Source organism: Botrytis cinerea, chromosome 8, assembly GCF_000143535.2.
Source record: "Botrytis cinerea B05.10 chromosome 8, complete sequence".
Taxonomy (NCBI): domain Eukaryota; kingdom Fungi; phylum Ascomycota; class Leotiomycetes; order Helotiales; family Sclerotiniaceae; genus Botrytis; species Botrytis cinerea.
Window position 1 is genome coordinate 327,608 of NC_037317.1, and position 13,504 is coordinate 341,111.

The following is a 13,504-nucleotide window of genomic DNA, read 5'->3' on the forward strand; positions in this document are numbered from 1 at the left end:
GATGACGGTGAATGAATCGGACAGACAGATATTTAGAACGAGTCCAGGGGAGGAAGATTGAAGTCGAACAGGAAAAATAAATCAATCTAGGCCAATCTGTTTTATTTTTTTACTTATTTCCAATGAGATGAGTAAATGAAGAACGCCAAGCAGTCTAGATTTCTTTCCGTTGTGAGCTTAGGTAGGTAGGTGTATGAAATAAGTCTAGAATAGCGAAGATACCTACTGAGAACTCAACCCATTGGCCGTAGTTGGTTAGAATTGGGACAACGTGTGATATGAGAAAGAAGGATAACAGTATTATGGTGAATTTTCTACGAGATGTTGCGTATAGGAATGCAGAGAGAGTTGATTTCCTCTACCTTTCAAGTTCAAATTCAAATTCAGATTGAAAATGGATAATTGTTCTAGTTGAGTAGTGTGAGATCTGAGCGAGCCTATTTTTCAAGCAATTGAATTTTATCTGATAATTAAAATATTCAAAAAATTGAAATGTTGATTAACTAAAATATCTGTGTGAATATACCTCAGGTGGATGGCTTCGTGCCACAAGGCCTTTGTAGTTACACTTAAGCGAATGCGATGACTAGCGCTTAAAACTGAATACGACTTGACACTTAGAACCCAATCGTAGATTCTACGTCCACTGTATGCTACTCAAGTCGATATGTATAATAAATAAATAATACATATGTTTACAATTAAGGGAGCAGGTCAGTGGAATGCATGTATTATTGACTATATAGAATTGTATCTATTGATCTAAATATAATTAAGAAGAGGAATATAATTATGTATATCTACTAACGATGCACCTATTATATCTTTTCAATAACACATATTAACATCAACATTCTATTGAATATTTAAAACGTTGGTTTTGGGAGTATATTTAGCTTTTGGAGTTACAGGTATAATACTTTCTATTATCAATATAATTATTGCATATCATTGAAGTGATAGCTATTTTAAATTCTCTGCAATATAGTGCTGACTTAGGAGAGGAATCTGAGATGAGAGGTGCATTAGGTATTGATGTATAAAAGAGTGTTATTTTAGGTATTTGTTATACAATCTTCAGGTCTTGATCCACAATCTGAAAATTAAAAAAGGTCATTTGATAGACTCTCATCTACTTCCCAGGATGTCTTATCCGTTCCAATAGCTGAATCTCGATATTGCAGCACAGTACCAGTGCTGCTTACTCTTTCTAAGTCTTTAGAAGCTCGCAATTCCCTTCCGACTCGTTTCTTTTCTCCTTTCAATTGCCTCCGTTCTTCTGTCTTCTTCTTTCTATCCAAAGCCACTTCAACAGCAGCCCCCTCCCTTGCTTTCATAGCGTCATCAATTTCAGTATTCAATATAAAATCTCTCATTTCGAAACCTCCGGTAGCATGTAGAATTTTTTCAATCTTTAAGTGAGAGAAGTATTTGTCCTGAAACGGCTTGGTTGCAGATTTCAATGGCAACACCCTGTCTTTATATATATGATCATCTGGTAATAGAGCGTCTAAATTTTCGTACTCAATTTGTGTTCGTTGGGCAAGTTTCACCCAATTGCCTTGCTTGACCATTATTGATATGTCCGTATGACAGAGCTTGCTCCTTTAGGAATACATTGATATATTCCACATTATATCGTCCACAGGTACTTTCAGATCTAAAGCGGCCCCTAGGAGATGACCCAACATTGGCAATGGTGGTGGTGCTTGTAGTAATGATCTTGATGTTGCCTCGATTTGCTTCTCCGACTCAATAATCTCATGAATCTCCGACCAGTATCTCGCCGAATATTTTCTATCCCATTGTGCAGATGATTTGTAAGTCAAGCATCTATCCGCCACATAGTTGCCGTCGTTAAGCAATATCCTTTGCATTGCTTGATTTCTGAGTTCTTCTGTCTGAACACCCTCCACCCTTTTCATTTCCTTTTCATTCTCGACGATCTTAATTTCTTTCTCTACTCGTCCACCATCCACTCTTCTCAATTGCTTCTCACTCTCCATGATTTTTCTTTCTTCCTCTGCCTTTTCCGTTTGATTTGTTTCTTTTTCTTGAGCATGTTCAGTCTGTAATCTTTCCATTTCCTTCGCTCCTTCCTAAGCTAGTTTGATTCCATCTACGAGCTTATGTAACCCGTTCTCAGGCAGCTCCGATTACTTGCAAAGCTTTCTTCTCAATATATCTCTAAAGAGTCGATTTGGTTTCCTCAAGATATCATTCGAGACTTGAATGATGGCCTCTAATTGGCCGGCCAACCGTGGACTAATGTTCCTGGACTCGGCATTTCTAACGAACATCTCATACACCAACTTTCCATCTTTAACATAACTGGTATTGATTCTTGTCGCTGTGGTTGTAAAGCATTTTCAAGGGCTAAGACCTCAACGAAGTGCTTCTAATCGGACATGTCTTCTCGATTACTTGGAAGAAAAATGTCGGTTTAAGAATCTCAAGTATGATTTCTAATGTAATGTGAAAAGTGAATAGTTGTTTGGGCTGATTCTTCGTTGTCATTATTCGGTTTCGAATTCGATGTATGGGGGAAAATTAACGTTTTACTCTAAAATTAACTATGTCTCTTCTAATATCTCGCCCCTTTTTAGTACAGTCTAGCTTCTCTTTAAATTGAAGTCTATTATTAACAGCCCTAAAACAGGAAGTTAAATGTACACCTCTTTACATTCTCTCAAAATATACCCTCCCACTATGAAATGCACCTTCCCACCATAGAATCTATCATATAAGTTAATGGGCATAAGAATAAAATAAATATGAGTTTTAGGGTATAAGAGCAATTCAATGATATATATAAGGTATGAGAGTAATTTACTGTAGAATATATTAGTGAAGCTATGACATTTGTAATGTCGAGATACATAGGATTGGACTGAAATAAGAAGAAGATGTCGATTTTGTTCCAATGTATTGAGTTTACCCAATCAAGAACCTCGATACCAACGCACCCATTCGTCGCTCCTTGCTGACGATCAGTTACAAACTGCCCGGACTGGGGAATGCAGGTACGAGAGAAACTGACCAACTGCGATGAGAGGAATCTTCGCAACTTCGGAATCGCCACAAGATCAAAAGACTAGATTGTAGTCCAACATTCAAAAATTTTCAATTTACGAAGCTGGTTATACCATCTAGTTAACAAAGTTTGCAAATTCTCCAAGTCACGAGCGTCGAAAAACCAACTTTTGATCGGAAAGAGCTAGCTACTCAACCATCATATGCATGGTATATGATTTGGAATCCGTACGGTCTGAAAGCCTCCGATGCCCAGAGTTCAAAAGAGATCATTTGTATGAATCTTGACGTGATAGTGGACAGCCAAGGATAGACTGTGGACAGAGATGGTCTGACGCTACGAATCGATAGTGTGGCCATCCTAAAACTGTACAATGAGTTCGAAATGCCCAATTCATTTTGAACGATATAATGCTTGCGGAAACTGGGAGCTTATACCCAGTCTATCAGTCAGGACTTTGAGCATCCACGATCGTTAAACATACTGGGTCATAGTTGCCTTACCCTTTGCAAAAAATACTCCTTGAGGATATCTGATTGTTTCGCTCGCCATTTTCACACAGATAAAGCATAAAATTTCTAGTTACGGTCGCTACATCTTTCCTCTTCCCCCAGAACTATCACAAAGCCAAGAAAAGAAAATTTCAAATACTGAAACGTTAATATTGTCATTAGACCTCTTACATGATTGCATTCCACATGGTATTACAATTCCGGATAGAAAAAATTTCCGAACGAGAGGAAACATGACGTAGATACTTGAGAGAGAGGAGATTAGTTCCAATTAAGCTCAATACTAAAATTCAAATTGCTGCGAATGCTAACCGTTTTGGATTACCTAGATCTACAAAGCTCTCCAAAATTGACCCCTAAGTCTCGCTTAGCGTGTGGTAGTCTTTCAGCCCCGCATTCTACATGACAGCAGTTCAAAAAAACTAGTGAGAAGCTAAACCACAATCCAGGTATATAAGATCTGGAATTTGCCTAGCAGGCACTTCTCTTTTTCTTTCCATATATCTCAAATCTCAGATAGGATACCAAGATCGCTCTAATTACTTCATCTGGACACATCTTCTATCCTCAACCAACAATCACTTCATCGTCTTCATCCAAACTGTATAATAAATCTTGTGCAGATTGCTCAATCTCTTCAAGTTGTCATCATACTTTGAAGATTATTTTAGTCGCCTTATTCTTCTCAATCAACTTTATAGAGAACCCCTCTCCTCAAACGCCACACAGAATCATGTCGTTCACTAGCGAGAAAAATCAAAGTACATCGGATAGATCCGATAACACCACTATCATTTCAAAAATGGAAAACCTTTCGATATCACCAAAAATCCAGCCACCCCCGAAAATCACGGAGCAAAGTATCAATTATTCCGAATCCGTCGTCCACGACTGTCCTATTTGCCGCAATAAAATGAACGAACCGGAAAATAACATCCGAATGGAACATTGTTGCAAGCGTACTTTTCATGCAGCATGTCTTCGATCGTGGGCAAATCAGCAAACATTGATGAATCAAGAAGGCACTTGTCCAATGTGCCGATGGGAATGGCCAGTCGAATTCCTCGATCAATTGTTCAGAGGTTACTAAGAAGGAGAGCTGCTAGGGGTGCATGACTGTAGCGACGATGGTGACATGTACTTGGTCTCTGCAAGTACTTTGGTGGGGTTTTACAACGATGATCTTTGAACCGGCTAAATTGCCAATGGGGAGAGCAAATCCGATGAACATAGTTGATGAGGTTGGACTTACTATAAAATTATACTGTAATATGTTAGCGGCTTGTTATTTTGTTTATATATTGAATTTGGAGTGTGGAGTATGTGCGTTGGATATAGGATCTAGAATTTGAGTAACGATCTTGAGCGAAGATCATGTATTCTTCAATAACAAAACAAAATTGAATCAAATTGTGTGAATGTGAGTGTGAATGTGAATGTGAATGTGAGATCGTTGTCGGTGATGTGAAGCGTTGTTTTAACGAGACTTGCGTAGCTACATCATTGAGCTTTGAGTATTGACGTATTGAAGTGAAGCTGTAAGACGCCAGCGTGGTAATGATGATATCATGTTGTGCTGGGGTTTCATCATGTTCCCTTATGGTAAATACTTGACGCATTGTTGGTGAAATTATCATGGGTGTATGGTAGCTCCAGATTTTAGCAATGCTTGAGCGGTGTGTTGAGTATCAAATCATTCTATGTGTTGACCATTAGATACAAAGAACTTCTCGTCGATTAGTAGTGTGATTGGGCACAAATAGCACCGGCGAAATAAAAATAACAAAATAGCTCAAGGATATCTTCCCACGTTGCAAGGGAAAGGGCCCTTTTCGTGTTGATAGTGCTAGATTTTACAATGTGATTATTGGAACGTGACTACCACTTAAGATTCATTGTGCAATGGAATATAGATTCTGTCGACGTTTCCCTGGCATGGACAAGAACCCTAATGAAATTCAACCAATAGCCCACTCGACGTTGATATATAAGTCTCACAAATTTCAGTATTCCACCTTGCTTTTAGAATGGCACTTTTGGCAGGCATAGATTTCCTAGGCGAATCATTGTTTTATTTTGTGGCTTGATAAATGTGTGGTATGTTTGAAGGAACCAGAAGGGCAAAGGTTTGGGCCATACTCCTAATGTTAAGGAATGTAAGAGCAGAATTGTGATTTTGGCCAGAGATGTATGTAGATGGATCTTTCGTTCTCGGTAGATTGATGAGAATCGCTGATACCCCAAAAATGAGGTTATGTGAGGATATCTGGGCCGTATTTATGATTGAAGATGGAGACAAAATGGTGGATTCGACCAGGCAAATTTAATTTGGGCCGTGTGGATTAACCTCTCGAGTCCTCACTTACTAGATTAGATCTAATGGAAGGCCACTTGACCTTCTGCCCTACCTGGAATCTCCCATGTTTATGATATAATCATTCACTCACTTCAGAATGCACAATCGGAGGAATCCATAATGTCTCAAGGAAAACGATCTGATATATTCCGAGAAAGCTACTTCCTAGCCGAAGCCAAATGAACATAAGCTCAAATGACCCTAGGAAAAAGAACCATCTCCATTCCAGATCAATGCAGTTGAAAAGGTGTCATAACCTTGAGAACAATCCATCGCAGAGCTGCCTCAGCACACGAGTGTCCATAAGCGTTCCTCCCTTCATTTGAAAATGCCCTCTAAAGTCTGACCATAAATGTCCTCTTTCGTATCCCTTTTCCTGCAAAAGCCCAGAACTCCATGCCATGTTAATTTGATTCTCTCCACAAACCCATCGTGATCGTATCGTTCCGTTTTCGATGAGTCAATTTTAAAGGTGTGGTGAATTTAACGGTGCTATAAATTTTGTTAGTGGCCATTCCATCCAGTTTTGATATTCGAAAGATTTTTTGGTGTAGAGTGAGATGGTGCGTGGGCTATCGGGCGAGCGTACCTTGACGAATCCAATATCGGCTGCCTTCTCTCTGAAGCATTGTCTGCAGATGTTAAGACCGTATTTGCGGATCAAACCGGCCTTGTGGGTGCAAACGCGACTGTGAAGTGTGTTAGAAGTAAAATTTCTCAATCCAGATCATTGGTGATCCTTGACGAAATCGCAAAATGCGATTGATTCTCCACATACCATTCGCGGGATCCCTTTCCGTAGGTACGGGGTCTGGACATCCAAACTGATTCGTGAGACATATTGTCTGATTTTGGCGAGGACTGTTGTCGGCGGTGTTGGAGTGCTTGGAGTTTGCGAAAATCGTTGTTGTCGTAGAGTTCGTAATGTTCAAATTGACTGGAAGGGCTTATTGAACTCTAAGCGAAGTTTCGCACAAATGATGTTTTTAGTCTGAGGCCTGATGTCTAAGGCATTGAGCGAGGACAACGGAATAAGTAAATTCCGAACTGACATTCCGCCTACTCTGTGTAGCCTTGCAGATAAGACAGATAAACAGCCTTGTACTGACCCAATCACTAATTATCGAGGAGAGTAAACAAACAATTTCAATAACATAACCTCTCTTTGCCATTTCACTTCACTTTACATAAGACAAAAATGGTAAGAATCATAGGAAACTACTCATGGTTGACTCCTTTGTATTCAAATTACTGCTAATTACTAACAATGATACAGTCCAAAGATTCAAATCACACCTATGTCCATTTCACACTATCCCGCACAGCGGATCTTTTCGAAGACTTCTGCAAAGACAAACTCCCCGACGATGACATTTACGTACCACCACACAATCAGCCAGTAAACCCTGAAGATGAAGACGACGTTGTTCCCGATCAACATGCAGCATTTGGGATTCAGAGGGCGACACAAAAGACAAAAGAGCCAGCCTGGAAAGATTTGGGATTAGCAGAATTGATGAAGAAAGGTCCAGGTGAGAAAAGTGGAAATGAAGGAGGAAATTATAAGGGCATAAGGAGTCTTCCAAGGTGAACAAATGTGAAGGAATTTCGGAGTTAAAATGGGCATACGATCTAATGGGAACTAATGACGGAGTCTGGCACTCCACGATTGTTTGAGAGAAGAAGGCTGAAGGGATCAAAGGGACAGCAATATATTAATGGTATGGAGGTTGGTCTGGCATATTAAACTTCAAGGATATCATCATATTGTGGGAAGCATCAATACCCAGGGAGAAGTCCTATGAATTTTATATCCTTCGTAAAGAAGCCTTCTAAGGAATATTGGGATGCTGGTGACTCTGGTGCGACATAACTCTGCTTCTAGGGATACAGGCCTACAAACACGGCATGGAGACGCTCTAAACAACTCTTGGATTTGATCGATTCGTTCATCTAGTGCCCTATTTTCTGTGGTTAAGATGGAGATTTGTGGAATGAACCTCGTCAGACACCTGCCCAAATTGCATCACCTGTTCGAGTCCTAATTGTTGGAGATCAAGCCATGTGATATGACGGCATGGTTGTGATCTTCCTTTGTAAACAAGCCAACAAGCCAAGGAAGTACAATTAGTTCCGCGCTGAAAAGCAACGTGTTGATAGAAAAGCCAAATGGATAAATGGTGACAAGCATATGTTCTCTTCTATGTCGTATCTAGTCGAGTACGACGACTGCGGGACAGAAGGCAGACCCAAATATTAACCATAAACTCCATCCCAATGATACTCCTTTACGCCCAGCGTATGGTCGTGGATACGTTGCAAGGTCCAAATGATATGATTTCACTTCTCTTCAACCTAACTCTTCCCCAGAAATGCCTCTCTCTCTACCACCTCTTCCTGAAACTTGACCAAAAACACCGTCTTCCCTGGCCATAACTCTCCTTCCTCCCCCCTTCCTACACTATGCGCCGTCACCCTAGCCGGAAACCCTGCGCCATCACAAACTCCCTCAATAATGCCCGCGACAAACGCAGCACAATTCAATTGATTCATTTCTTTAGGAACACTAATATATTGATTGACAAGAGGTTCATTATCGGATATCATATATTCCTCTGGCGTGTCAGGGTTTGAAGATTTTTCGAGTGCATCTGCAGGACGGGAAAAGAGGTGACGCCAGAGAACGGTGGTTATGAATTGGAGGAGGGCGATGATATTAAGGGGTCGGGTTTGTGTACGTGGTGGCTCGCGGTAGAGCAGGAGATCGAGGAGTTTGAGGCCGATGGGATGACCTTGGACATTTAGTCTAGTGTTTTGATTAGAATCATACTTCGTATTTACAGAGCTCGTTTGTCGAAACTCGACATGTAGTGAAGGAAATCTTACCGCTTCTCGAGATCTTGAATACCAGTAACCCGTCGTTGTGCATAACTAACCATCTCACCAAATAGATATGCAAAGCTGGCTTGACTTAGTTCCTGCGTCTTACTGCGATTCAGTGGTCTATGGTATATCGTTTTGCCGGTGGAAGGATATCGCAGCCCTGACTGAGAGCCTCGTTGAGTATGAGAAACTTGGCCGGTCAATGGCGGTTTTACCGGTTGGGAGGACATTTAATTGATTAATTATTGGTCGCGCGTAGTTGGATATACTATATGATATGGCTTTGTGAGATAGTTACGAACTTTGTGATTTGTGTGAAGTTGGATGTAGGTATGATTTGGGGGGTTGTCGCAAGGCTGCTGAAATTGAGGGCGAGGTCGATGGCCAAGCGAGGGGGTAGTATCATTATCCAATTTCCTCAGAAACATTATCTGGTAGTACATGGAAGGTTCAGGAGCGGTTGAAATTATTATTTACTTAATTTATTAATATCTAGTCTATTATATCCTGTTGCAAACAAATCATTTGTGCAGTCTTTTCTATGGATCTCATGCCTCGTCATTCTTCTCGGATTTTCCGTTGATGTCTCCTGATATCTCGGACAATGTCCCGAGTGTTTTCGGTTCAACGGCATGACCATTTGATGGCATTTCCTCAGCAGCACCGCCGCTGATGCTAGGAACATTTCCACCCTTCAAATAAACTTCACTCTCTCCAATGTGCTTCCCCGCCTGGACCCAACGCTCAAAAGCACTCTGTTGACGCCCCTCACATTGTTTGATCAACTCCGGCCAGTAGGTTGCATGATCATACTCGAATGCAAACTCTCCATCAAACTCAGCCCAGAGTTGTTGAGGAGGTACGTACTGTTTCATGTCATCATTGAATTTCAACTTTTCTTTAGTCAATGGATCAATGAATGGGGTGATGAGTTTGAAAAAGCCGTTCACCATCCAAGGAACTTGTAGGGAATTAGCAAGGAACTTGCCCGTCGAGTAGGAGACTTACTGTTGATAATCAAAGCTCTCCCAAGTCGTTCAGGGTAGTGAGTTTGGAGAATATTCAGGACTTCTCTAGCTTGCCCAATGCCAGGTGCTGTGTTCGATCTGCTCTTACTGGACTTGAAGTTGATCAACAATGCGAGCGTGAACTGGCCTGGAATCATCAAGTCGATACATCGCTCGAGCATGAATACTAAATGTTGTACTTGCTTGGGATTCGGTTCCGTATTTTGTCTTCCAGGATTCAAGTAATGACATGGACGTCCTTCGTTATCATAACCAAAGATGAACTGCTTGCCGGTTTCGTTCTCGATTGAGAGGTCATCGCCAGTAAGATTGCTCACACCGTACTCTCGCCTCCAAGTCAGAGTCCCTAACAGTCGCTTTGGTGCTTCCGTAGCGGACCATTTTGTTGCTCGCAAGTATCGGCATAAACATTCTCTTGTCAACCATAATTTTTCACTATCCGTGATAGGCCCTCCTTTTGAATCTTTGGCTGGAATTTCTGTCCATGACTTGACAGTTTCTAACAGCGCATCGTATTTCTTCTGTTGTTCCTCTGTGAGCTCTGGCGAAGGAGGAGGCTTCGAAGACTCGAGAGGGTTGAGAAATGGTGGCTTGAGAGGACTTGGTCCTTTTCCCTCAATTGAAGCTGAAGATGTCTGCCCATTAGCAGAACCCCCTAGATTAACACCGGCCATCTCTTTCTCGATGCCTGCGACTTCCGTTTGATTTTCTGTTGACATTTTAAATAGTAGAATAGATGCTTGATTGCAAAATGGTATATCTCGAATCGCAGTCAACTCCCGAAGACAAGAAGACAGAATTCAAGGGGTAATTAGTAACCTATGTCCTGACACCGACTTGTGCAATCTAAAAATGTGGTGCTAGCTCAGCCTTATGAGGGTTCCATTGGTGAGATTTTATTTTATTACCACTTCTCAATTGAGTGTACCTACTGTTTTGAAACAATTGCCAAGAAGTGATAGGTTGCAATTGTCTGGGAAATTGTGGCAGAAACATATTCTGTTACGAGTACGAGTATTATCCAACAAGTTCGTTTGAGAAGGGTGTTGAACCATTTGATGAATTGTGGCTTGTTCGTGGCGCAAACTCGTGAAAATCAATTTAGTTTTATTGTATTGAAGCGCGTCAAAACGCGTCTCCCCAAATATCTCTTCCAAGATCAAACCTGGCCGAACTCAACAATACCAACGATTTTTCTACACAACAGCCTCAAAATGGCGGAAAACGATAGTGAGCTTAATGATTTGTTCTCGTCTGCGACTGCTTCAGGTGAACCCCTTGAGGCAGATGTACTCACAGAATTGCATTCAATTATGCGACTGCATTCAATACCCCCGCAAGAGCTTTTCTACAAATGGGAATCATATAGCATTAAAATGGGACAGGATGACATGAAATTAGATATCGATACTGTTAGAGCGCTCAAGCAAAGTGTGCAAGACGGATTGGAAAAGGAGAATCGGAAAACCAAGGCTCAAACGTCGAATAAAAGAGTTGGAGCCACGCCTCGAAATGCAGGAAACAATAATGATGTTTTTGGAATGTAAGCAGGTTCTTGAATTATCACATTGCTCTTTACTCATAGTAACGTAGGTTAGATATCGCGCCAAATACCCCTCGAAGTGGGATGAGTTCGCGACCGAAACGCAAAGTAGAGACACCTTCTATGTCAAGAGTGAAAGCAGAACCGGCTAGTAGCCCCCCAGACTTCAGGACATCGAAAAACCTGAGGGAAGCCGATACTGGTGCTGAAGCTGGAGCCGGCTCTTCATATGCTCCGTATGGTACCACGATCTTCTGAAATCGCCGAATACTGACAGAATGTAGAACTTCATTCAACGATAGAAAGTTTGCCGGCCAAATTGTAGAAATTCTGAATGACCACCTCGAGCTACCAGAGCCTCCAATTGCTCCTTATCCAGAATCCAGAATCAAACTTACGGCCAACTCAGACATGAAGAAATTATCTTACAAGACAATGGCCATGAAATCATCAGAAGCGTCGGAAATATTGGATGACCGTATAGACGAGTTCATGCTTCTGATACAAGCACATCATAAGCTAGATGACTCGGACTTTGGTAGTGCAGCAAGTCAAAGTACGAATGAAATAGTATCTGTTGGAAGGATTGCATGCGACTCTGCTGAAGGAAAACTTAATCCATCTTCAATTGTACTTGAAACATCGCGAAGAATGGGTGCTGGATTAAGAATACCACTCAAAGTTGATAAGATGAGTGGATTCCAATTCTTCCCTGGGCAGATAGTTGCACTGAAGGGAATAAATGCTTCTGGGGAACATTTTACAGTGAGCGAGATTCTCGAGCCTCCTCTTCTAGGCGTTGCTGCATCTACGCCTGCTGGCCTTGATGAACATGTTCGAAGACTTCGAGGAGGTCCAGATGCAATGGATGAAGACTCTGACCCTGCACCTCTTAACATTATTATTGGAAGTGGCCCCTTTACAGCAGATGACAATCTGGACTTCGAACCTCTACACGCAATTTGTAGCCAAGCAGCGGATACCTACGCTGATGTACTAATTCTGACTGGGCCGTTTCTTGATATCGATCATCCCTTAATCGCAAGTGGAGATTTTGACCTCCCTGAGGAAGCTCTAGCTGATCCCGACACCGCCACCATGTCGGCGATCTTCAAACATCTTATTACTCCAGCTTTCACCCAACTCGCTTCTACTCACCCCCGAATTACTATACTCATTGTTCCTTCGGTCAAAGATGCAATTGATAAACATGCTGCGTGGCCTCAAGAACCCTTTCCAAGAAAAGACGTTGGACTCCCCAAAGCTGTCCGTGTCATCGGTAACCCCATGACTATTGCCCTTAACGAAATTGTCATGGGCATCTCATCCCAGGACATCTTGTATGAACTTCGGCATGAAGAAATCATCGGTGGGAAGCCACAGGATCCCACTTTGCTCGCACGATTACCCAAGTATTTAATCGAGCAACGTCATTTTTTCCCCCTATTTCCACCGGTTCAGAGAACTCAATTGCCGAAAACTGGGACGGAGGATGGTATTCCTGTGGGAGCGATGCTCGACACAAGCTTCTTGAAGTTGGGGGAAATGATCAATGTGAGGCCGGATATGTTGGTGGTTCCAAGTTCACTACCCCCCTTCGCTAAGGTATGTGATCCTCACGAATTCCTTGTTTAATGTGACCAAGGACATTTATTATGGGATAAAATTAATAACATTGACGTATATAGGTTGTAGAAAGTGTGTTAGTGATTAATCCAGGATATTTATCGAAACGGAGAGGAGCAGGGACATATGCAAAGTTGACAGTATACCCAGCATCGATGACGCAGCAAGAGAGAACGCAGGGAACTATGATCGGTCATAAGTTGTTTGAGCGAGCTCGAGTAGATATCATACGGATATGATATGAAACTTCAAGGAGACTGAGCCATGAGAGATAGAAATCATCTAGTCCCAAATTCTTATCCCGAATGTTAATATTCTAGAGTTCGCAAGGTTTCCATTACCCATCATCCATCGAGAGAAAGATGTATTGATAGTGATGCCCATCATTACGACTCTGACCTCATTGAGACCAGTTAGTCTCTTACGTAGTATACATTATTTGAGAAATAAAAAAAGTCTAATATTTCAGTTGAATTAAATTCAAAGTCTTCATCCGGCACCAATACCCCTAAGTTTCATTCA

The 13,504-nt window shown here is 41.5% G+C and overlaps 6 protein-coding genes across 7 annotated transcripts; 2 read left to right on the plus strand and 4 right to left on the minus strand.

The window, feature by feature from the left end:
- Positions 1-1,014: 1,014 nt before the first annotated feature.
- On the minus strand, positions 1,015-2,344 carry BCIN_08g00750 (hypothetical protein). Its single transcript, XM_001552473.2, has one exon. It carries the CDS (start codon positions 2,082-2,084, stop codon positions 1,608-1,610), a length of 477 nt encoding a protein of 158 aa, XP_001552523.1. The 5' UTR covers positions 2,085-2,344; the 3' UTR covers positions 1,015-1,607.
- Positions 2,345-5,225: 2,881 nt separating this feature from the next.
- Positions 5,226-6,908, minus strand: BCIN_08g00760 (hypothetical protein). Its single transcript, XM_001552470.2, has 3 exons — positions 6,681-6,908; positions 6,492-6,591; positions 5,226-6,394 (listed from the first exon to the last, which is right to left on the minus strand). The coding sequence occupies exons 1-3, from the start codon at positions 6,740-6,742 to the stop codon at positions 6,386-6,388; spliced, it is 171 nt and encodes a 56-aa protein (XP_001552520.1). The 5' UTR covers positions 6,743-6,908; the 3' UTR covers positions 5,226-6,385.
- A 100-nt stretch (positions 6,909-7,008) lies between these two features.
- Positions 7,009-7,737, plus strand: BCIN_08g00770 (hypothetical protein). Of its 2 annotated transcripts, none has more exons than XM_024694346.1 (2): positions 7,009-7,129; positions 7,179-7,737. In XM_024694346.1, the coding sequence occupies exons 1-2, from the start codon at positions 7,127-7,129 to the stop codon at positions 7,491-7,493; spliced, it is 318 nt and encodes a 105-aa protein (XP_024550135.1). In that variant the 5' UTR covers positions 7,009-7,126; the 3' UTR covers positions 7,494-7,737. The 2 variants fall into 2 exon arrangements, with proteins under 2 accessions (XP_024550135.1, XP_001552519.1); XM_001552469.2 differs by having other exon boundaries at positions 7,009-7,103.
- Positions 7,738-7,811: 74 nt separating this feature from the next.
- Positions 7,812-9,142, minus strand: Bctrs31. Its single transcript, XM_001552468.2, has 2 exons — positions 8,789-9,142; positions 7,812-8,708 (listed from the first exon to the last, which is right to left on the minus strand). The coding sequence occupies exons 1-2, from the start codon at positions 9,013-9,015 to the stop codon at positions 8,258-8,260; spliced, it is 678 nt and encodes a 225-aa protein (XP_001552518.1). The 5' UTR covers positions 9,016-9,142; the 3' UTR covers positions 7,812-8,257.
- A 104-nt stretch (positions 9,143-9,246) lies between these two features.
- On the minus strand, positions 9,247-10,845 carry BCIN_08g00790 (hypothetical protein). The gene is made up of 2 exons (XM_001552467.2): positions 9,794-10,845; positions 9,247-9,746 (listed from the first exon to the last, which is right to left on the minus strand). The coding sequence occupies exons 1-2, from the start codon at positions 10,530-10,532 to the stop codon at positions 9,334-9,336; spliced, it is 1,152 nt and encodes a 383-aa protein (XP_001552517.1). The 5' UTR covers positions 10,533-10,845; the 3' UTR covers positions 9,247-9,333.
- Positions 10,846-10,970: 125 nt separating this feature from the next.
- On the plus strand, positions 10,971-13,481 carry Bcpol12. The gene is made up of 4 exons (XM_024694347.1): positions 10,971-11,356; positions 11,407-11,592; positions 11,641-12,961; positions 13,045-13,481. The coding sequence occupies exons 1-4, from the start codon at positions 11,028-11,030 to the stop codon at positions 13,219-13,221; spliced, it is 2,013 nt and encodes a 670-aa protein (XP_024550136.1). The 5' UTR covers positions 10,971-11,027; the 3' UTR covers positions 13,222-13,481.
- Positions 13,482-13,504: the final 23 nt, after the last annotated feature.

Coding starts and splice junctions, on each gene's coding strand:
- BCIN_08g00750 (XM_001552473.2), bottom strand. CDS start 2,084: ATGGAAAGATTACAGACTGAACATGCTCAAGAAAAAGAAACAAATCAA.
- BCIN_08g00760 (XM_001552470.2), bottom strand. CDS start 6,742: ATGTCTCACGAATCAGTTTGGATGTCCAGACCCCGTACCTACGGAAAG. Junction 6,592..6,680: donor GGAAAGGGATCCCGCGAATG/GTATGTGGAGAA, acceptor CACACTTCACAG/TCGCGTTTGCACCCACAAGG.
- Bctrs31 (XM_001552468.2), bottom strand. CDS start 9,015: ATGTCCTCCCAACCGGTAAAACCGCCATTGACCGGCCAAGTTTCTCAT. Junction 8,709..8,788: donor ATTCAAGATCTCGAGAAGCG/GTAAGATTTCCT, acceptor TCAAAACACTAG/ACTAAATGTCCAAGGTCATC.
- BCIN_08g00790 (XM_001552467.2), bottom strand. CDS start 10,532: ATGTCAACAGAAAATCAAACGGAAGTCGCAGGCATCGAGAAAGAGATG. Junction 9,747..9,793: donor GAGAGCTTTGATTATCAACA/GTAAGTCTCCTA, acceptor ATTCCCTACAAG/TTCCTTGGATGGTGAACGGC.
- Bcpol12 (XM_024694347.1), top strand. CDS start 11,028: ATGGCGGAAAACGATAGTGAGCTTAATGATTTGTTCTCGTCTGCGACT. Junction 11,357..11,406: donor AATAATGATGTTTTTGGAAT/GTAAGCAGGTTC, acceptor ATAGTAACGTAG/GTTAGATATCGCGCCAAATA. Junction 11,593..11,640: donor GCCGGCTCTTCATATGCTCC/GTATGGTACCAC, acceptor GACAGAATGTAG/AACTTCATTCAACGATAGAA.